Source organism: Microtus oregoni, unplaced genomic scaffold, assembly GCF_018167655.1.
Source record: "Microtus oregoni isolate MIOR12 unplaced genomic scaffold, Mior012 000011F_ref0000422, whole genome shotgun sequence".
Classification (NCBI taxonomy): domain Eukaryota; kingdom Metazoa; phylum Chordata; class Mammalia; order Rodentia; family Cricetidae; genus Microtus; species Microtus oregoni.
This window is the reverse complement of record NW_024543070.1, coordinates 28130274-28154828: the sequence shown is the minus strand read 5'-3', so window position 1 is coordinate 28154828 and position 24555 is coordinate 28130274. Positions and strand designations below refer to the sequence as shown.

The 24555-nt window shown below is 35.7% G+C and overlaps 1 protein-coding gene across 3 annotated transcripts in view; it reads left to right on the top strand.

Moving 5' to 3' along the window:
• Window positions 1-24555, top strand: part of LOC121453471 (protein hinderin-like) — a 248738-nt gene that overhangs the window by 41495 nt on the left and 182688 nt on the right. For 2 of the 3 annotated variants that reach the window (XM_041660275.1, XM_041660274.1), the window contains exon 5: window positions 834-949. In XM_041660275.1, the coding sequence (XP_041516209.1) occupies window positions 834-949 (116 nt within the window). Of the gene's footprint in view, window positions 1-833; window positions 986-24555 lie in introns of those variants that run through there. The other variant, XM_041660276.1, reaches the window with a different exon arrangement.

Sequence of the window (24555 nt, the reverse complement as noted above, 5' to 3'; positions counted from 1 at the left end):
AGGTCTGCCAGATACTATGGGCCTGTAGGCTAAAGATGGATTCCCCAACTTTACAGAAGTTTGAGTGACTGTCTAGGCTGTGAGATGTCTCTGTCAATTCTAGAGTTTTGGAAGTTGCTTACAATGCACTTCCTGTGTACTTAGGTAATATATATCCTTTTTGGGTCCTTGATGGAGTTGAAGACAGATAGTTATTGTTTTCCTTAGTGATGATAAAAGACAAATTAGATACGAAACTTCGGACTCACAAAGAAATATTGTAACTATAATTATTGCTTGATACCTGTTTTGTTATATGTAATTTTACTGGGTTAAAGCTAAAAACATTCCTTTTTATTTAGACAGGAAAGGGGAGATGATGTGGGATTCCCCTCTGTATGCTTTATATATGTTTTATTTCTATTGGTTAATGAAGAAGCCACTTTGGCACATGGAAGGGCAGAATAAAGTCAGGTGAGAAATCCGAACAGTGATATGTAGAGTAGGTAGAGTCAGAGAGATGCCATGTAGCTGTTGAAGGAGAAAGATGCTAGAAATCTGGAACCTTACCAATAGGCCATAGTCTGTGGTGATACATAGATTAATAGAAATGGGTTAATTTCAGATGTATGAGTTAGTTAATAAGAAGCCTGAGCTAATAGGCCAAACAGTGTTGTACTTAATATAGTTTATGTGTGATTATTCGGGTCTGGACAGCCAGGGAATGAATGAGCAGTCTCCACTTACATCATGAATCAGAAATGTAGTTTGGGTGAGCTGAAGCTGTAGATATGTGTCTTTATTCTGGTGAACTTTTTATTTTTCCCTCTTTTTTATTTTGTTATTTCTTTTAGAGTAAGTGAAGAAAAGGAAGTGACAGAGGAACGACTGAAAACCGAGCAGGAATCCTTTGAGAAGAAGATCCGGCAGTTGGAAGAGCAGAATGAACTGATCATCAAAGAAAGGGAAGATATCCTTTTGAAAGTTTCTTTCATTTTTATGTACAGTAAGTTTGACTCTTGTATGAAGAAATTGTATACTCCAGAGAAATAATTGTTCTAATTTATAACAGGGAATAAATCTGCATGTGCTGCCATTTCTGGGCAATCAGAAAGACACTTAGCAGCATGTGCTGTTGCTTCCTTTGTGCTTGATAAGGCCATCCAGCTGTTCTGCTGCTGTTATTGCTCGTGCAGAACACATTTATCAACTAAAACAGACAATAAGAAATTTGGGCTTTACCACAAAACGTTGCATCTTCATTAAATCCCCCACTACTATAATAGAGGCTTAACTTCCTCATATTTAGAATTCTTCCTAGGTAAAGTTTAAAACAGTTGAAAGGAATCCTGTTCTGTTATAAACATGAAATGAAAAAAAAATCTAGAAGCCAGAACAACAGCTTATAGTGTATATAGCCGTTGTAGCTGATAAATGCTTACACTATAGTATAAAACCAATAAGCAATGTCATGAAGCAGAAAACTTTGCAATTTAAATTTAGAAGTATTGAGAATGCATGTGTGTGTGTATGTACCCATGTACGTAGTGCATGGTTTGTACAAAAATAAACACAGTATGTAAGACTGACTTTTTGTTTAAATTATGTTGTATGTGTGTGGGGCTTTGTGTTTGTGAGAGCATATGCCCATGGAGGTCAGAGAAAGGATTCCCTGGAGCTGCAGTAACAATTGATTATTAGCCACCCCGTATTGGTGCTAAGTACTTTTGGAAGAGCAGTAAGCATTCTTAACCTCTGAATCATATCTCTAGCCCCAGTACAAACGTATTTAAATTAAAAAGTTCTACTTAGAGGGATATGTGAATTAAAATAACCGTACTTATGAACTTTCTCTTGGTTGGGTAGAATTGTATAATGTCATAGATCAAAGAGAGAAGCAGTTGTCCTTAAACAAAGAATGATGGATCTTTCAGCTAAAGCAGTGTGAGCGCTTGAAAGAGTCCTTGTCCTTACTGTCAGAATCATTACTAACTTCATGGTTATTTTTTAAAAAATTCTGCAGGTGACAAACAATCTCTTATATTGATAATAATGCATTTAAAATATTAGAGAAATCTAATCATAAAGATAAATTAACTAGCTTGAAAAATCACAAAACTGTTAATATAAAATGAGTTCTGAACTTGTTTTCACACAATAGAATCATATGATAGAAAATTAATACAGTTAGAGTTTTTACTTCTTAATTTGTACAGTAGATCATTAATAAGGTTTAATGACACTATGATAGTAAGTTTTTTTTTCCCATTCTCTTTCTCTGTGTGTGTCTCACTCTGACTTCTCTCTCTGACATCTCTCTGTCTCTCTTTCTCTGACTCTGTCTGTTTATCTGTCTGTCTGACTCTCCATCCCTCCATGGGTCCATCATCTTGGGCCTCTTTTGGCTTTTTTTGACTTCATTGTTCCAAGAATGTCAGCCCTCAGGACAGAGACCATGTTCTGCTGTTTTTTTTTCTCCTTGTTAGAGAAATGCTGTTTACTGAAAATTCAGAACACAATTTGGATAGCACTTTCACAAAATAGTAGTTTAGAAATCCAATGACATTTCCATTTAAAGGTCTGTTTTCACGTAAGAACTGGAGAGAAATGACCTCTGGTATTGATTTGCGGGTTTAAAGTTATCAGTGTTGGCAGCTCTACAGTTCTAGCTTCTAATGTCTGTTCGAGTTCAAAGGACCACATTTAAATTAGGGCAGGAAGAAAGGGCAACTGTAAGTCCTCTCCATGTAAAAAGAAAATAAAGGAATTTTATTGGGGAGTCCTCCCATCCCTCACGTGATAGTGCTGTATGATATTACTGATATCATGTGGGTTTGCTCTGACATGAAAGAGGCTGAGAAGGTTAAGCACAGACAGTTAGTTGTCTGATTTGGATAGTGTTGCAAGTAGTGAGTGATATACTAAGAGGATATAGAACTTACTTTTTCTATGGAAACAAAGAAATATTTTGACTTTCTTGGGACAAGATGTATTGCATCCAGTGGCATCAGAATTAATTTGAGGAAAGAAGGTAAGAGAGATTAGTATTAGAATATTTGAAAGGCTGGACAGCCAGAGTAAGTCCTTGTTTGTTGTATTAATACTTAAGATACTTATTTAGCTTTCTAAGAAGGTAGCATGTCATTTCAGTGGGCAGTGACATTAGTACTCTGTGAAGAATGGTGTTTTCAGTGCTTAAGCTGTATAAACTTATCAAGGCCATGAATGGTTTCTTCTGGAAAGCAGGGTGTTAAGACAGCGCAAGTGAAGTGGAGTGGCACAATATTTAGTGTTTCCTCCAGGACTTAGCTCAAGACTCAACACAAACACATTACTTCTGTAGCCTGAATCCAGAGTGATAGTAACTAAATTTAGCTGTGTCCCTTATGTCTGTGGCTACTTCTGTGCTCTAACTTCCACAGGTAGTTGCGTTCAAGACCCCAGGGTTTGCTTAGCCTAAAATACTCATTGTTTAACTCTCTTCAGAGAAAGGGAAAGATATACATGAGCTCATAGACTTAGAACTGTTTCATATACAGTAAGCAGGGAGTTGGTGTCAGCACTTATTTTGAATTGTGAATGAGGACTGAAGTAAATGTTGGGGTATTAGCAACAATTAAAATAGATTAGTTGCTGTAATCCCTCTTGAGGCATTTTAAATCACAAATGGTAGGTCATGTTTATAGAAGTTTATTGTCAAAAGGGGAGAAAGAAATGATACTAACAATGATACTCAGGATTTTTGTTACAAGTATATTGCCCAGGTACAAATCTCCTTAATAGAATAAACCTGTCAGAGGTTAATACAGATGATTTTACAGTACATAAAACTCCATAAAACTCTGAAACATAAAATGAGCTTGTAATTTAAAACAATATAATTTTAACTACGCATACATTTACCTATCACACATGAATGGTTCAGACTCTTTCATCTACATGAAGTCAGATAATCTCAGTTCATTTTAAAGTTCATTTCTGTGTGGGGCACCATGGCAATATACCAACGAATTGTAGTTTGGGGCATTTTTAAGGTATGGTATACCAAATTAGTTTTTCTTTTAAGGGATAATAATGGATTAACAATACAGACTAATTCATTAGTGGAAAAGAAAGTTATTTTGCATGTTTGCATAAGGATATGACATGTGATAGCATATATATATATATATATATATATATATATATAAACATAAACGTTCTTATAATTTTTAGTCTTTAAACAAGGAATACTATGCTTTAAGACCTTAGAAGTATAAATAAATATGGCATTTCCACTGCCACGTGGGTCTCTTGAGCCTTGTGGAACTTTGCCTACCTGAGTGTGTGTGAAACAAGAGAGAATCTTTAAGAGACCTAAAGAGAAATTTGACCAACAACTCTAATTCTGAAACATGCATGCATGTGAATATTTTAAGTTGTAATGGGTGTATTCATTAGTAAAGTTAATTAATATTTGAACTTGTATTTCTTGAGAATGACTCAGATTGATGGTGTTAGTAAAAGCTTGTAGAAGGAGAGTGAGGTCTGATGTCTGGTAGCATTACTATGTTCTGAACCGTGATAGCAAATATCTGAAGCACAGTGCATGTTAGAGTAAAAACATTTCTTGTTTTCATTGACTACATAAGAAGGCTACTAAATGACTTTGTGTCACCATTCTCCCGAACCGTGTGTGTGTGTTGCACACATGCATGTGGTGCATTTGTCCATGCAGATATGCTCATATATTTGAAGGCACCACAGGTGGACGTCAGGTGTTTTCCTTAGTCACTGTCCACCTCATTTTTGAAACAGTCTCTCATTGAATCTGGAGCTAGATTGGGCTGGATGAACTGGCCAGTGATCTCAAGAATCTGTCTTTCTCCACCTACCCACCGCTGGGATTGTAGTACATGCTATTGACAATTATGTTAGAGATCTGAACTCAGGTTGTGATGCCTGCTCACTAAATACTTTCCCAACTAGTACTGGGGAACAGCACCTGAACCCCACTGATCATAGGATTGGAGACTGAATTCAGTACTTCAGCAAATGTTGTACTACCGAACAATATCTCCACTCTGAAAAGTGATTCCTTTTGCATCTAATACTCCCTTTTATCTATAATGCCTGCTTGACAGGCTTATTAGAATTTGAAATTTTTTTTTATCACACCTGTAAAGAATCTTACCAAGTTCTGTAGTAGGCACTGACTAAAAGATGGCACTTGTCTTGTGAGCATGAGCAGGGGATGATTGTTCCTTTTGGTTTTTATTTCCGTGCTTCCTTTTCACTAGTATTTGGAAGGTTTTTAGTATATTATATAAGTTCTTGGCTGGCTTCTAAGCTCTGTGAAAGAAAACTTAGCTTGTATCTGTTTGTTACTCACTGAAGGAAACCAAGAATTTTTTGTTGTTAGTGTTTTTGTTTTGGCAGAGTTTGTTTGTCTATTTGGGCTTCTTTTTGCATTGCTTCGTTGGAAACCAAGCGCTTCCCCCTCTGTTTTAAAAATTCATTCTCTTTAAATTTCATACATGTGTATAATTTATTTTGCTCATATATGTTCCCTCCTTCCCTTCATTTTCCCCCATTATCCCAGGATACATCTTCCAACTTGATGCTGTGTGTGTGTGTGTGTGTGTGTGTGTGAGAGAGAGAGAGAGAGAGAGAGAGAGAGAGAGAGAGAGAGAGAGAGAGCGAGGGAGAGATTGAATCTGTTTAGTGCTGCTTTGTACACATGGGTGTGTGGTTATCCACAGAAACATAGACAACCTCTGAAGAAAACTGCCTCTGCCCCAGTAGTCTTCAGTTATCAATAACTTCAAGGTTGGGGATTCCTCTCCACTCCCTGGTGGAGTCCTTTCCCCTCCATGGTGGATTTTTAACTAACTTCTGCTGGTCGTGTGAGGCTAAACATGGCTCCTATGTGTTCATCTACACAGCAGCCATGTCCCATCGAAGGAACAGTATTTCAGAGCATTCCTCTTTATCCTTCCGTCTTATATTTACCCCACCCACTTTTGTACTATGATCCCTGAATCTTGAGTGTGGGGGTTGATCCGTAGCTGAGCACTCACTGTCACTTATTTTTAGTTATTTGAACAGCTGTGAGCACCCACATCAAGTGGCTCACAACCACCTGTAACTCCAGGTTCAGGGAATTTGACACCCTCTTCTGGCCTCCATGGGCCCTACACATACATGCAAAGACACATATAAATATAAACATACAAAATGAATCTTTAAAGTAAATTACTATAGGCGCTGTGTTGCTTGAGGCCATTTTGCTTACTGCATAATGCTGTGTGTATCTAGTAGGTTTGGGGCCATAATGTTATTGTTTGCTGTCACGGAAGGTCATTATAAGTCAGAATTAACAGACAATAATTCTTTCTGCTAATGAATGTTGTAGGGAAACAATCTCACTTCAGGGGAAAACTGATCTTTACTGGTTACTTTTGTTGTCCTCTAAACCATTCATTGTCTGGAAGATTATTTGTTGGGCTAGACATATAGCTCAGTGGCAGAGTGCTTGCTTGGTTAAACAAGGTCCTAGATTTAATTCCTGGCACAAATAGATAAATAAGATTATTTTCTCTTAAAAGTATTTAGCTACTAATGGTAACTACAGGGTAGAAGGAATTGATAGCAAATATTTGTAGAAAATAATATAATTCTATTAACTTATCTGTATGCTTAATTTCATTTTGGTTCATCCCATATTTAAGTTACTTTTTGATAGCAGACTATCTGTACAGTTGGGTTTTCTGAAACTAATTGAGAAAGCACTTGTAGGTTGTCCTGCTCACCTATGTGTATACGTTCCCTATAAGAGGGTTCTTGAGGATAATAAATTCACCACTTGCTATCTGTACATTTAATTCCACTACAGTTTAGAAACAAAAAATTGTTTGTAGCAAATAGAACTATAGCGAAAATATTGAAATTGAGAAAATCAGTGACAAGAAAACTTTTAAAAGCACATAAAAACTGAAGATGGCCAATAATATTGAATTTAATCATCTAGATAAAATGTACAGACTTTAGTTTTAAAGGAAGTGATTATATAACAGGTCTCATGATTTTAGGCATCAACATAACACTGTGTTGCCTTCTGTTCTCTTTAGTACTTCTGTCACTACACATCTTACGTTTGCAAGTTCCTGTCATGAACAGAGCACTTCCTCATACTTTTCCTTCTTTGTGACAGCCTGATGAGTAAGGGAAGGAGACCTCTGCGTCTGGAGCAGTGACTGGGACAGCATGGTGCAGAGCCAAAAGGGAACTTTGACCCCTCTCTCCATTATGCTAAACTCTTTCAGCACTGGTGACATGTCCAATATTAGTAACCCTCTGTTGAAGCATAACTTTATAAAAAGGTCTAATATATATCTATATTGTTTTGTATCTGAAGCTTTTAAAACTGTTTTCGTAAGAGACTACATATGGGTAGTCATGTTGTACAGGTTCTTGGGTTTCGATTTCAGTATTTCCTGTGCTCCCTGTGACACATTCTGAGCCTATTGTCCTTTTCAGTGTCCCTCACTGCATTCCTGCATGGTTGTGGTGTTCTTGTGTTTATATCTACAGTCTAACTGTTCTTTAAGAATGTTCCATCACTTTCTTAAATACTAGTGTTATTACATCACTTGCCTTTTAATACCTTTCTATAGCTTTAAAAGATCAAATGTTTTTTTTTTCTTCAGTACTGGTGATCAAACCCAGAGCCTCAAATATACTAGACAAGTACTGGACCACTAAGCCTTATTCCCAGACACATTTTCAAAACAACTTTAAGACAGTGTCTAGCAAAGCTTTCCCAGACAGACTTTACACTCAGCCTCTAATCGGGCATTCTTTGAACTTGCAGTCCACCTGCCTCAGCCTGTTGATTATTTGGCCCAGCTTCAAATAGGTCCTGATTTTGACATTCAAGTCTGTGCATTGCTAGTGTCAAATGACTGGTGACCTTCCTTTGGATGACCCCTTCTATGGCTCCTACAGAATAGCTAGGAAAGAGTGTTTGCTTTTCCCCCCTTACTACAGTTTTTTTTTCTTTAGCATTGGTCCTTTGATCAGTTTTGTTTATTCTGGTGTCTTTAAAACATCATTCTTAATAAGTTGTATTTGCAGTCTGAATATAACTTATTTGTTGTAATCAAATAAATACACTATTTGAGTCTGAAGCAATTCACACACACTATCTGCCTTAATTTATATGTCTTCCTATTCTCTAGCTAGCTATGGACACTTGGAATAGTTCTTGCTTCAGTTTTTTTCTAAACACACTTATTTGTGTGCATGTATATGTGTGTGTGTGTATGTGTGTGTCTGTCTGTGTGTACACAACAGCACGCATATGGAAGTCTGAGGACAACTGGCAGGATAAGATCTCTCCTTTCATTATGTGGCCCCAGGGATGGAACTCAGGTGGTCAGGTTTGGTAGCAAGTTCTTTTATTTCCTAAGCCATCCCCCCTGAATTGAAAATTTGGAGTCAAATCTTGCCTTTTTTGTACCAGTATGACTTTAAAGAAGTCGTGGAACAGTTAAGCGTTACAGTGGCATTTTAGGAAGGATGCAATTTATAACAGTTTTATGCTTGAGGAAGAGTGAAGGCTTCAAGAAAGAGACAGTTTTTAGCTAAAGGGTAACTTATTTATTTGGAGGAGTGATTTCTGGGTTGTTTTAATTTTACCCTTTTACCCTTAGTTCTGAGTGTTCCAAGTTCATTTATTATTTGTTATTGTAGCTTTTGGTATAGGCCAAACTGTGTCTGTCCCAAATTTGTACATTGAGGTTTTAATCCCTGGTGTGACCATAGCTGGATAGGGTCTCTAGGAGATCTTAAGGTTAAATGAGGTCACAGTGGTAGGTGTGCCCTGATCATGTAGAGCTTGAGATCCCAGCTTGCCTTCCCACCAATGTACAGGACACAGCCGCAAGGCAACTCATAAGACAGCACATATGAAACCTAACCAGGATCCTGGAATGTCGAATCCAGAACTGTGAGAAAATCAGTTGATGCTTAAGATGCTTCATCTTCAAGTCTTGGCTATGGAAGTCTGAGTGAAGTAGGAAAGTATTAAAAGGTACCCCATTCTCTGGTGTTTTTTCCTCAGTATAAAGTAAAAGAACCATTTGATGCATTTGTTAAAAATTGTATTTGTAAACTTTATTGTGCTTTTAGGTGCCATTTTCTGTCATAGTCTGTATCTTTACTTCCTTGACTAGGTAGTAATACATTTGTGGACATCAATTTTTAATATTACTGTAAGTGTTACAGCTCAAAAGGACAGGTATCCTGGCAGTCGGGAGCCAAGGAATACCACAGAGTCACACCCCACAACAAATCTCACACAAGAAATTTATTTGGAGAGAAAAACCCCTGCTTTGGTGAGAAACGGTAGAGTTTCTTGGGGAGCGGGATGGACCTTTCCAGGGTATTGGATATTGGTGAGATTTCAAGTCCAGGAGATTGGGCTTTTTACTCTGTAGAGTGAGGGCATGGTTCAGTAGTTAGAGTGTTCTATGGGTGGAAGCTGGCAGTTGGAGGTCCTCAGGGGAGGGGCTCACAAATACTTAGTATTATTCTAGGTACACTTATAGGTATTTTTCTGGTATATTGACTGGGATCTTTTCACATCTGTGGTATACTCATTTTAGAATAAATCAGTAGTTTCCTTTTATAGGCTTGGTTTTGCTTTCTTGAAAAACTCCAGATATGAGTCCTTAGCACTTGATTCTAGAGAACCTTTTCTTTATTGCTTTCCAGTGAGAGAAACTGAAATTCAAGTAATTATTATTAGTACTATTGCTATAAAGTTTATATGGCACTCTTGGATAGGATAGCTATTTCTTTTCAGTGTTCACATATGCAGTAAAGTGAACTTAAAACAAAACTTCCCATGTGTGTATATTAAGTAATATATATATATATATAGTACATAACATATAACATATAGATAACACATATGTAATTATATAGTATATATTTATAGTATATGTAGTTCTATATTTATAAAAATTTCTATACTTTTTAATTAAACAGTTCTGATTATGTTTTATCAAATATATAGGATTATATAAAATTACTTAGGAAAGTTCCAACAATTCCTGCATGATTAAACAGACTTTCAGTGAATCAGTTTTACAGTACTTACTGTTCATAACGTCCATTATTCTCTTTAGCCTTTCATGTTGCTTATCTCCCATAAAGGACTATTCTGAAATACCTCTTCAGTGGTCCATTTGACATATCTGTTTGTAATGATTTTGAATTTGGAGAGTATAATGAATGACTGTGTTTTTAATCAAGAATAACTTTTTCTTTATATTCTTAACCTTCGAATGGCCTTCTCCATACAGACAGTAGTACTTTTACTTTAGTTACAGACTTTCACAGTAACTTCTGTTTTTTAAAACTTATACCCAATATTCGGCATTTAAGAGGTTTTTTAGTTTTTCACAAGTCTAAATATCATAATGGTATAGTCATGAAGTGATTGTTGGTTAATAGACTATGTGAACTATGTGTCATTACAGATAAAATGGTAAAACTGTCATGACTTTCCTCTCATTTATTATCTTTTTATGATACTGGTTGATATTAATATTATCAGAAGTGTTTGAAGGCAGAAAGTTTTCAGAGTTTTGAGATTTCCATATTGTAGCCCATTTACACAGGTCATCAGTTCTACATGGCTTGTCTAAAGCCTGAAGGGAGTTCTCCAAGAGGGCTGCCATGCTTGAAAGGCTTCAGAGTTGGCTTAGTACTCTTTAGTCCCTGGAGAAATGCTGCATACTGAGCTACTTGTTTTTCTTGACTCTTCAGGTATGTGCAGGGTGGAGCTGAGGAAAGAAAGGGTGCTTCTGTCAAATCGTCGCAGAAAGTAGGGAATCATTAGCTATTGTTGTCCGATGAGTTTCCAGAATTTAATGAATAGATTTGGGGTTGGTGGGACTAGAGAGACTGAGATTGGGAATAGTAATTTCCTCGATGGACCAGCCTTCTAGAGTCATCATTCCATGAGTCAGGGAACCGTACCTTCTCTGTCTTGGCATTTAGTGTTCAGGCCTCATGAGTACATTGTCGCTAACAGCAGCACAGCCTTCCCATTTTGAAGTTTGATCTAAATTTGGTTTTAACTTTTTATATTGTTAAATTTAGAAACACAAGTAATTTTTATATATTAATCTTATAGCTTTTAACCTTCCTAAATCCTTTGTTCTTTAGTACTTTTATATATAAAATGATGTCAGTCTGCAAATAAAAGCAATTGTAGATATTTTTTTCTGTCTTCCACTTCTTTTTCTTTCTGCAGTATTTCCAGTTACATGTTAAATAGATATATCTGAGAGAACATCCTTGTCTTGTTCTGTTTCACACGAGGAATACATATTCTTCCTTGAATTTGACATTGGTCAATGGTAGCAGACTTTTTACCCACCTTTTTGTTCCTCGAAGTTTTCCCTTATTCCTTATCTGCTGTTTTTTGTTTTATTATTTGTTTTTGAAACCGTGAATCAATGTTGATTATTCATAACACTCTACAATATACTTATTATCTATTTTCCTCAGACATAGTTTGTGCCTTGTGTGCTGTTGCCTACATCGACTGTAGTAGAGACTGCTATATCTGGCATTAGTAATATCTGTTATGTGAATAATTTGCTGATACAGTTTTCCTTGCTTAGAGAACACATGATTCCTGGCAGCAGTTTACACCTTACCTCAAAGCCTACCTAATCCAGCATTCTGCTGTTACCTACTGATAAATATCAATTACAATAACAGTTTCTCTAATCAATAAGCATAAGAGTTGAAAGTACAATCAAATTCTTGTGAGAGCTGTACTTTTTAAGTAAACACGTACTCCGTTTTAATAGCAACAGTGTGTCTGAGACCTAGCAACTGTATTTTACATTTATTAGTTTCTGAAGGGTTTTGTTTTTCTAACTGCTAGAAAAAGATGGAGGGTCAGTTTAATTATATTTACAGAAACAGAATAAAGTACAGTAGTTGACAGGAGAGTAAGAGCAAAGACATTTCTGGTTTTCAGTCTCACTCCGTCAGCATTTCCTTGCTGTTAGGCTCCAGCTAAACAAGAATTTTAAAGACCAGGAATTTTCCAGTTCCTTATTATCTTATGCTAAATATTTTATGTATTATAAGAAAGTCCAGCTTGTTGGCAAGAATGAAGTGTAAGGTGGTTTATTCTTCAAAATCCAATCTTGTGGCTGCACAGTATTCACTGAATCATAATGCAGAACCAAGTGGGATTTATCTGTTAGAACAGACAGTGTCTTGGAACGAAGCCACCTATTGTTCACATCTTAAAATTACCAACATATATTCTTATTTCTTAGATTCCCTTTAAAAAAAGGACCAGAGAGTCATGTGTTAAAAATATATTAGTAAAGGTTTTACAAATGTAATTCAAATATTAAAATCCTCCCATTGATGTTGAAATGGTCAACCTTGTGAAATATTAAGAATTTTGCGCAAGGGTTCTTCTGTCACCTCCCAACAAAATGCCCTAGGATGACAGCGTTAGGAGTATTGTTTTAAGCAATAAAGATTATCATGTGGATATGTTCCATAGAAGGCCCCATGGTGGTAATACCCCTAGATTTTGTCTTTAAAGAAAACTGCTGAGAGGCAATAATTTTTTTGTATGTGTCCCATTTTCATTAATGCATGGTAATTGATGGAGCTGCAGTGACTCGTAGCAGTAATGAGTTCTAAACAGAATAACGTACTCTTTTCTAATAAGTGAGCACTGCTGGGGTTTAAAAGCATACTAAATCAGTTGCTTTAGTATGAATTTATTAGTTTTTTTCAGCATTAGCTTTAATAGTAGTTATTTACATAAGCGTACATCCCATTAACCGCCATCAGGGCTGGAAAACATGCTGAACTGTTCATATTTTCATATAATTATTGAACATAATGGTTTCATTTGCATTTCTAAACAGTGATGTTTCTGTCAGCCTTGGAAATAGTGTCTTTACGCAGTCCCTATTTCACATCCACTTATTTGACATCGTTAAATTTTATGCTAATGTGCTTCCCTAGAATATCATCAGTAGGACAGATGCTTGTGCTTTAATATACAAATCAGGCATGCTTTTCCATCCCCCCAAATTGCAGAAGAGATTTTTAAAAATCTGCACTTTTTGACAGAGTCCATCTCTATATAAATACGTTTATGAAATAAAACTTTTAGGGTTAAACGTTCTAATCCGGTTATTTCTTCAGAATGCTTTGTTGTAAAGCTATCTACCTGATTGGGTTAGTTCTGTTGTCTTGCATGAAGAGGTAAGTCTTAATAAAGATCTTGGGGCTTATGAATATTTACAATATTCTGCTTCTGAAATGTTGATCTTGAGATGTAGGTTTTTCCACTCTTTTGAATACTGCAGGTCACAGTGTTAGCTTTTAATGTGTTCTCTATGGTTTTGTTCCTTTAATCTCTTAACCTGAGTCGTAAACTTTCTAACGAAAGCTTTTATGTTAATGCTGTTGGACATCTTAGCCTCTGGTGCATTTACAAAACCTTGAGTGTGAGAGTGTGAGTCGTTTGGTAGGGAAGACTGTCAAGGGAAGTAGCAGAATACAGAAGGCTGCTTTGTGGACACATTCCTTGTCCATTGGTTATGTGTGTACAGTCAGCTTCTGTGTCTCCTGCAGTTGGGGATGCTTTTGTGAGTGGCTGGAGTATGTTAAATAGCAGTTATCAATTACACGGTTGTTTTGAGTTGTTTGAGGTTTTATCATGAGATGGATGGTCATTGAAGCCACTAAACTTTTTCAGTAGGTCTCACCTCTTCTTTTCCTGTATTCTGACAACTAGGGCAGCATTCTATTGTTGACACTTAGTGGACCTGCAGTGCTGGAGCTGACTCTGCACAGTGCAAAACGCAGGGTTGGCAGTCTTGCAAGACAGAGCAAGAAGCAGCTTTGAGAAGAGTTCTTGCCCCAAATTACCTGCTAAAAATAAATCAGAATTGCTCTAGCCCAAAACTGATCCAGCATACAAGGATTGTCTGGATAGGAATGTGATTTGGTTTAACAGGTCAAGAGGCAACTGAAATTTTTGCAAAGATTTCTATTCTTTGGGGAGTTGTGAATAAAGAAAGAACGGTGCAGAAAGTACTAGATGTGAATCAGTGCACTCATTTTCACTCCAGCTTTTTTGTGAATTTTCTATATGATCTCTTAAAATAAGTCTGAAATTAGTAGCTCTCACAATTACAAAATCTGAGTTATACTTAATATGTTGGGCAGGCAGAAAGGAAAACGTCTTTCTCATCAGAAGATCTGCTGCCACATCAAGCATCATATATGAGTGTTGGGAGAGGATAGGAGATGATAAAAGCATGTGACTGCAAGCCTGGCTGACTGAGGTTACTCTCTGGAAGCCCAGTAAGGGTGAAAAGAGATGACTGACTTTACCAGATTACCCTCTGAGCTCCTTCCACACTCTGGCACACTCCACTGCTCCCCCACAGTAACCGCAAATAAAGTGTTTACAAGTTTAAGTTTAGTTTGGGAATTCAGAATATTTTTCTAGGAAAGTGTTTTCACTCCTTTCAAAGTTCCCTTTAGCACCAAGTTGGTACTATTATTGATGGTTAGGGCGGTTTGCTACATAAGAGAAGAAACATCCCTGTCACTAAAGCATAGCATTGTTCTCATTCCTCCTATACATAGTTCCTCTTCTGGAAACCTTACCAATAAAATAAAAATTTAATCTCCCCATTCAGTATTGCAGGACCATGACGTTTGCTCTGATGATTCACCTATGATGCTTACTTCCAGAGCAGAGGAGTTGAGGTGCTCCAGCACTGTTTTTGCTCTGTTTCCTAGCAGCTTCTGTGTAGTTTTTGAACTTGAGGTAGATATCAGCCATAAGGAATCAATCAGTTGAGAGGTGTTTGAGTTTTATTTATTTTTTTCTTTTTTATGACTCGGGGAAGAGAATTATTACCTCCTTTTGAGAGGTGACTGAACCACTGAGGAACTTGATCCTGTGGTTGAACTCCCCCTGCTCTGTAAGACTGCTGGGAACTACTCTGTGCATAGCACTGGATAAGGAAACTTAAGTAAAGGAAATTGATTTTACACTGCATAGATCTTCTTTACGTTTTATTTTGTCTTCTGAAATTAGGTCTTGCTTTTTAGCTCATGTTGCCCTTGAACTTGTGATTCTCCTGCCCCAATATCCCTAGTGCTGAGATTATACATGTGCTCTCTTGCTCTCTTTTTCTAAGATCTCACTTTCAAATATGTAATTTTGGATAATTATAGGGAGCTGTATTCCGCTTTTCAGTAGATTGTTTCTCAAGTGTTAAATGTATGGTTCAAAGCTTCTGTTTGTGTGCTCATTTTTTTCTAATATCTAATTGTTCTATCATTTACTGAGAATGGGATATTGAAATCAATGAGTCTGGTTATGAGTTTATCCATATATCTTTGCAGTGCTGTCTGGTTTTGCATCATACATTTTGAAGGTATATTTTTGCATGCATAAAACTTTAAGATTGTTATTTTTGTATAATGAATTGACTCCTTTGTCATTGTGCACCAGCCTTATTTATCCCCAGTGATATTTCGTGCACTGGAATTTATGCTTTCTAAGATTCTTTTGACCTACTTTAGCTTCTTTGAATTGTGTTAGCATGGTAAATCTTTTTCTATCCTGTATTTTCCTAAATAGTTCTCTCTTAATATTCAAAGTGCATTTCTTATAGTCAACTCATAGGCAAATCATTGTATTATCATTGGCCAATTCAGGATTATGTCACTGTGTTTGTGTGGATGTGTTTTTAAGGCTTTGTGTTCTGTTAGTTTGTATCTATTTCTTCACCAATCCACTAGATGACTGGCTATATGGCAAGTACTGGAAATCCTAAAATACTAATCTTTCAACTTTCCTCTTCCTTTGAAGAATTGTTTTGGCTATTCTTACTCTTCATATTAAGTTAGAATCAGCTTGTTGTTACCCTCAAAAAGATTGGTAGGATTATAATTTTATTTTACGTTACCTGTCTATCATCTGTCTTTGTACCGCTATACCCCTTCAAAAATAAACAAATGATTAAGCAGGTTTTGTAAGATCTTAGGTCTATAAAAGAAAAAATCCCACGTGTTTTTTAAATTTTCTTTAAAAATTACTCAAAGGCTTGCACAGACGTCTTAGAGTTTACAGATTATCTCTTAATACATTATATAATAATAAAATATTTTTTAAAATTATGCATCTCTAGTTTTAGTTTAAAAATATAAAGTCATAAATGCTGTCTTAGTCAGTTTTCTATTGCTGTGAAGAGTCTCTTACAAAAGAAAGCATTTAATTGGGGGCTTGCTTTCAGTTTCAGAGGCTTTGTCCCTTATTACCATGGTGGGAGTGTGGTGGCACTCAGGCATGGTGCTGGAGAAGTAGTTGAGAGCTATTTTCTGATCAACAAGCTGATAGAGAGTCTCAGCCTGGACCTTTGAAACCGCAAAGCCCACCCACTTCTACACAATTCCTCCAACAAGGCCACACCTCCTACCTTTCTATTTTTTCAAACACTTCTACTTCCTAATGACTAAGTATCAAATATATGAACCTATTAGGAGCATTCTTATTCATTCAAACTACCACAAATGCCAAACTTTATCCTGTTCTAGATGCCTTATTCTACTTTGGATGTCTCATAAACACTAATATAAAGTAATTGCTTTTTCTAATAAAAACAAAATTCAAGATGCCTATTATAATAACTTAAACTTTAACAATTTAATTTTGGTTAAGAAAATAAGCCATTACTGTAGTTTACCTATGTTTATAACCTAGATATGTAAGGTGCTGTATGTTTTCTGTGTTTTAGATATAAAAGTTTTCTTTAAGAAGTGAATAAATAAAGCTTTAACTAAACTAAAAATAGCATAAAGGCTTTAAAGTTTTTAAAGGTAAATTTAATATCTTGAGATAAAATTAATGCTTTCCTTTCTACATAGTATATTCATAAGCATTGATTTGTTCTTAAATATGTTTACCAAAACCCACCTTCTAACAATATTTTCTTATAATTGAATTTTTAGATAATTTTACACTTTTCAAATAGGCAGTTATGTTTTTTGAAAGTAAAAATGGATTTCTTTTTTTTTTACAATCTGTGTACTTTCCTTTTTTTTCTTATTATAATATGAGAAGTTGTAATACCTGGATGAATGAAATTGGCCCATCCTCACTTTCATTCATATTTTAATAGTAATTATTTAGTCTCTAGCCATTAACTGTGATTGTAGCTGCCTTACCTAGATGTCCTTTATTAGCTTTCAGCAAGATTGAACATTCCTATGGGATCAAAGGGGCGGTCAGGGGAGTTTCTTTCCTGACTTGTTGATAGTTATTCTTTTACTTTTAATCACAAAGGAATATTGTTTTGCTTTAAAAAATACTATCTCAGTGTCAATTGATATGATTGAATCCATTGGTTTTGGTTGTTTAATTTAGCAATGCCGTTAAATCAAGAGAGCTTTTAATATCCAGCACTATATTCCTGAACTGACCCTTACTTGATATGATATATTATTCATTTATATATTGCTAGATTTTGTTAATTTTTTCTGAAAAGACATATTATCCTTAAGTTTTCCTTTTTTGACAATGCCTTTGTCTTTTTTTGTATCGGGTAATGCTGAGCTTGAAGGTGTTTGGGGAAGTATTTTCTTTTTTCATACTTCCTATGAGAGTTTTTATATAATTAATTATCTAGCTATAGGATGGTGTTTAAAATGTCTTTTTTTATTAATTCTTTGGGTATTTCCTATAATATATTTTGATCATATTCATTCTGCATCCTGCTTCTCCTCCCATGATCATCCCCACCTTCCTACCCACCCAACTTATGTTCTTTGTTTTTAAACTATAAGTCCCAAATACTCTTGGGAGTAGAACCTGTCCTGGAAAGCAATAGACCTCCACCATGTTAATTGCTATCTCCTGTAAAAACAAAACAACAACAACAACAACAACAACAACAAAAAAAAACTTCTCTGATCAAAGCTCATTGGTTTAGGATACATTTTAGCCTTTTCCCTTAAATTTTTGTTAAAATTCATAAATGAAACCTGATTCTCAAATGTGTTTACCACACTTCCAGATAGAAACATTTTAACCATAAAGTTTTATTGTTTATCTGTTTCTTCTTTAAAAACTTCAGTAGTTTGTGTTTTTATCTTATCGGATTTTTCCATTTCCTCCATGTTTTCAAATTTATATGTATAAAGTTGGAGAAGTACAGGTTTTGAGGGATTAAATAGATTTTTATTACATTAATTTTAACTAACTTGTAATAGATTCACATCGTTTTCTTCCCCTTCAAAATATGTTTCCAAAAGGAATGTTTGAAACATAGTTGCCTCCTCCTTAAGGAGGAATTCCTCAGTTCTTGACTGATATAAGAGACACAATTGATTTTAAGATACTAAAATAATTTTGTTTTCACTTATTTTAGCAACTTATAATTATCTGAAACACATAAAATAAATTTTATAGATAAGTTGTAAGAGTATGTGTCAGGTGTGACTATATTTACATAAAATTGGGAGGCAGAATTACAGCCTCCTTAATGAATGCAGAACATGTATTAATACATGTTTATAATTAGTTGTAATGACATATGTAAATTGAAGCATTCCCTGTTCTATAATATATATGGCTTCATTGTGATGACTGTTGTGGTAACTTCTGTTCATCCTCCTAAGAAATCTTTTGTCATCTCAAGTCTGTAAATTTAGGTAATAGTGCTAGTGAAATCTTTTAGTCATTACTTTATTATTGCTATTGCCCCTTTCAATTTTAACCCTCTGGAAACTTTTAAGTAGGAATATTTTTAATTATTTTATTCAATTTTTCCTATCATTTAATTTTTTTGGATAGGATCTTTTTTCCATGCTTTGTTCTAAGTTTCTCAGATTTTTATTTCTTTATCTGTTTTATTAAGTGTATTAAATATATACTGTGACAGAGAATTCCAAATTTATAGCTTTTGCATGTCTGTAGTTTTGACAATTTTTTTCATGGTACATTGTTTCCTATGTATTTACTGAATTATTAAGATGCTTACTTTATTGATGATGTTGATGTAAAATAAGAGATAGTTTTTTTCTAAAGCCAAATTTGAGTGACCATAGCCCAGGAACACAGATTTAGGTTAATCTAAATTCTGTTTTCCAAGGTGGAAACAGCTATTTTAAGCTTCATGAAGTTTTATAGTTTTACAGAACAAAAATTATCATGAATCAAGACAGTTTACACACACATTAGTGTGCTTATCAGAGAGGTAATTACTACTCCAAAGCAAGATGGGCTTTGCATGCTTTTCGAGAGCATTCTTAGCTCTTAGGTTTACGGAAGCTGCTGAGTTGATAGATTTCAAAATGTTTTTGTCTATTTGTGACAGGGTGTGAGGTCAGACACAGAGGTGGGCAAAGATGGCTATTTAGGAGGGGTGTAAAGCTAGCCTGAGATGGACCGGCAATATTCTCACTGTGACCAGGATACAGGGCCCAACAATAAATACAGTGCCAGAGTTTCAGAGAAAGCGGATTATGTGCTTTGTGTTTAGGCTTTTTTATAACTATGCTAGCGAGGGAATAAACTGGTTCCCTTAGAGACAGAAAGGAAGTGTCAGTTGTTTTCCTTAGATATGCTGTTTTTAATACTTAAAGTTCTTTTGTCTCTTTCTGCAAACCACCTTATTTTGAGGATAGCTATTGTCTGAGTCAGGTACTTCTGTAATCTCCAAATAACTGGCTCAGTTTAGGGCCTTCCTTTTTTGAAGGGAGGGGGAAGGGATCCTTTACCCACTTCTAATCCTATACAAAAATCAGCTTAGTTTAAAACTTTTGGGTAAGATTTGAATTTTTGAAAATAAAGTAAGGAAAACTCTTTAATATATTGACAAATGCAAGAACTTTCTGTCAAGTACTGTAATTGTTCAAAAAATGATGTTAACAAGTTGAAAACTGGGATTTCTTAAAACAAAACAAAAAAATAAAACAACAACAATAAGCCTTATAACAAAGTAAACCACGAATCATTTGAGGACTCAGCCTGCACAGTGGGAGAAAAAGCTTCTTTAGCTACTTATGTGGAAGAGGATTAATATATAAAATATAGAAAGGACTCAAAATCACAAGCAAGGTATCAAAAAAACCTCTGATCAATAAATGGGCTAATGAAATGCATTCACAAAAAAGTGAAATACAAATAGCCAATAAACATAGGAAAAAAGTTCTAGCTATCAGAAAAATGTAAATTAAAGCCTCATGCAGTTCTATCTCACCCTAGTTAGAATGGCAGTCATTAAGAAAACATATCAAATAGTGCTGGTAAGTATGCAGGAAAAAAAACCCTTATACACTGCTTGTCAGAATGAAAATAAGTCTAGCCACTATAAAAAATTTCTATAGAGGATCCTCAAAAAATAAAATAAAAAATAAAAACTAGAACTAACAGAAGATGAGAACCTGTGGATTAATTTTGAAACTAATGGGGTTTGATGGACTAAGACCCCCAAGAATAACTTTCCCCAACAAAAATCAGGAAGCAGTTTGGAGAGAACTACACCCAAATTCCCAAATATTGTTTATAAATGTGTGTTTATATTTAAAGGGGTAAATGGTATAGAGATTTTCATTGGTATGGATCTTGGTTTATTGATACAAATTTAAAGTCAATTTTGTTATATATATGCTTCTGCTCTTGATTAAGGTATTGTGTTTGTGCAGCTCATTTAAAAATGTATAATTGAAATATAGGTTAATAGAGAGTTATCTGTAATAGTCAAGCTTCTAGTCATGTTAGTTAGGTTTTGTAGAAACATGGAGATATATTTTAGTTAGATAGGTATTCTTCAAATCTTTCAGAGACCTTCAGAAAATGGTATTTAAAATGTTTTAATAACTTAAGACTTTTCATGACAATGAGATACACCTGCTCCTGGCAGCTCCAATCTACTTCAAGTGGATGATGGGCTTCGAAGAGGCTCCTTATGGAGTTTGTTAGCCATTTGGGCAAGATATTGCTCTTGCCTAGACTGCTTTATGAACTGGACATGCAGGATCCACAGAGAAATGACTGCTGAAAGGTGAGATTGTCCTTCATAGTTCCTGCTTCATGAAAGAATCTGCAAGACATCCTGCAGGACACAGAAAAAAGTGACTGACAAGCTGCCAAGATAGGTGGAACTGTCTTTGAAATTTCCTGCTTCATGGAAAAGTCTGCTGGATACTATGGGCCAGTAGGCTGAAGATGGGTGCCCCAACATAACAGAAGAACTTTGAGTGACTATCTAGGCAACGAGATGTCTCTCAATTCTAGAGTTTTGGAATTTGTTTACAATGCACTTCCTGTTAATTTGGATAATATTATATCCTTCTGGAGTTTTTGATGGAGTTGAAGAATAGATAGTTATAATTATAGTTTTTCTTAGTTATAATAAAAGATAAATAGATATAAATATTATAATAGTAATTCTTACTTGATACCTCTTTTATTATATGTAGTTACTATGCTAAAGTTAAAACCTTCCTTTTTATTTAAACATAAAAGGGAAAATTGTGTGGGAAATTCTTCTGTGTATGTGTTGCTTTTATTGGTTAGTGAATAAAGAAACTTCCTTGGCCTGTAATAGGGCAGAATAGACCTAGGTGAGGAAAACTAATCTAAATGCTGGGAGAAAGAAGGTGGAGAAGCCATGTAGCCCTGCCAGAGACAGATGCACAGGAATCTTGCCAGTGTGGCGATACACAGATGAATAGAAATGAGTTAAATTAAGATGTAAGAGCTATCCAATAAGAATCTATAGCTAATAGGCCAAGCAGGGATTTGATTAATACAGTTACTGTGTGGTTATTTGAGGAGTCTGGGCAGCCAGGAACAAACAAGAGGCCTCCTACTACACTTCCTCTCTTCAACTGATTTCCCAAAGCTTGACCTGGTTGTGGATCCCTCCATCTGGTTCCATTAGTTACTAGATAAAGGCTCTATAATAGTAGTTGGGGTAGTCACCAATCTGATTATAGGAGAAGGCCTGTTTGGGAACCCTCTTCACTATTGCTAAGAGTCTTAGCTGGGGTCATCCTTGTGGATTCCTGGGAATTTCTAAAACACCAGGTTTCTTCCTAAGCCCATAATGGCTCTCTCTGTCGAGTACCTTTTCATTACTCTCTCATTCTGTCCCTCTCCTCCCTTGACTGTCCCATTCCCTCATGTTTTCATCTCCCATCATCTCCCCTTTACCACATGCCCCTTGCTCCAAGTTTACCCAGAAGATCTAATCTAATTCCCTTTTCTAGAGTGATCCATGTGTCCCCCCTAGGGTCCTTATTGTTACCTATCTTCTCTGGAGCAGCAGATTGTAGGTCTGGTTATCCTTTGCTTTACATCTAATATGTACTTACGAATGAGTACATATCATGTTTGTATTTATGAGTCTGGGTTACCTCACTCAGGATGGTTTTTTCTAGTTCTATCTATTTGCCTTCAAATGTTATGATGTCGTTTTTTACAGCTAAGTAGCGCTCCATTGTGTAAATGTACCACATTTTCTTTATTAATTCTTCAGTTAAGGGGCTTCTAGGTTGTTTCCAATAATGCTTTTTATAAACATTGTTGAGAAAGTAAGTGTCCTTGTGTATGATTGAACATCCTTTGGGATATGCCCAAGAGTGGTATTGCTGGTCTTGGGGTATATTTATCCCCAATTTTCTGAGAAACTGCCATATAGTTTTCCAAAGTAGTACAAGTTTGTACTCCTGCCAGCAGTGGAGGACTTTTTCCTTGACTCCACGTCCTCTCCAACATAAGCTGTCCTCAGTATTTTTGATCTTACCCATTTTGACAAGTGTAAGATTAGGTATCTTTGAGTCATTTTGATTTGCATTTCCCTGGTAATTAAGGAGGTTAAGCAATTCCTTAAATGTCAGGAACTCACCAAGGCCAGCTGACCTGGGTCTGAAAAAGCATGGGATAAATCCGGACTCGCTGAACATAGCTGACAATGAGGACTACTGAGAACTCAAGAACAATGGCAATGGGTTTTTGATCCTACTGCACATACTGGCTTTGTGGGAGCCTAGGCAGTTTGGATGCTCACCTAACTAGACCTGGAAGGAGGTGGGTGATCCTTGGACTTCCCACAGGGCAGGGAACCCTGATTGCTCTTCAGGCTGATGAGGGAGGGGGACTTGATTGGGGGAGGGGGAGGGAAATGGGAGGCGGTGGTGGGGAGGAGGCAGAAATCTTTAATAAATAAATAAATAAAATAAAGAATGTTTTTCAGCTATTTAAGATTCTTATGTTGAGAATTCTCTGTTTAGCTCTGTACACATTTTTTAATTGGATTATTTTGTGTTTTAATGTCTAGTTTCTTGTGTTTCTTTAATACATTTTGGATATTAACCCTCGGTCATATATGGGATTGATAAAATCTATTCCCATTCTTTAGGCTGTTGTTTTGTCTTATATCCTGTGTCCTTTGCCTTGCAGATGCTTTTCAGTTTAAGGAGGTCCCATTCATTGATTCTTGTTCTCAATGTCTGTACTACAAGTGTTATATTTTCTCTTGTGCCAGTGCATTCAAGATTACTTCCCGCTTTCTCATTTATCATGCTCAGTGTAACTGGATTTATGTTGAGGTCTTTGATCCACTTAGACTTGAGTTTTGTGCATGGCGATAGATAGGGATATATTTGCAATCTTCTACATGTTGACATCAAGTTAGACCAGCACCATTTGTTAAATATGTTTTCATTTTTCCATTGGCTTCTTTGTCAAAAATCAGGTGTTCATAGGTGTGTGGATTAATGTCAGGGTTTTCAGTTCAATTTCATTAGTCTATGTGTTTGTTTTTATGTCAATACCAAGCTGTTTTTATTACTATAGCTCTATATTAGAGTGACGTTCGGGGTGGTAATGCCTCCAGAAGTTTCTTTATTGTAGAGGATTATTTTAACTAGTCTGAGTTTTTTTGTTTTTACATATGACCTTGATTATTGTTCTTTCAAGGTCTGTGAAAAATTGTGTTGGTATTTTGATCGGGATTGCATTGCATCTGTAGCTTGGTTTTGGCAAGATTGCCATTTTTTATTATATTGATCCTACCTACCCAAGAAAATGGGAGATCTTTTCATTTTCTGATATCTTCTTCAATTTCTTTCTTTAGAGACTTAAAGTTCTTGTAATGCAGGTATTTCATTGTTTGGTTAGAGTTACCCCAAGATATTTTATATCTGTGGCTATTGTAAGGGTGATGTTTCTCTGATTTTTTTCAGTCTATTATTTGAATATAGGACACTACTGATTTTTTTAGTTAATCTTGCATCCTGTCACATTACTGAAGGTGTTTTTCAGCTGTAGGAGCTCCCTGGTAGAGTTTTTGGGGGTCACGTATATATACAATCATATCATCTGCAAATAGCAATGAATTTTCTTTCTTTCCAATTTGTGTCCCCTTGATCTTCTTTTGTTGTCCTATTGCTCTAGCTAGAACTTTGTGTACTATATAGAATAGACATGGAGAGAGTGGACAGCCC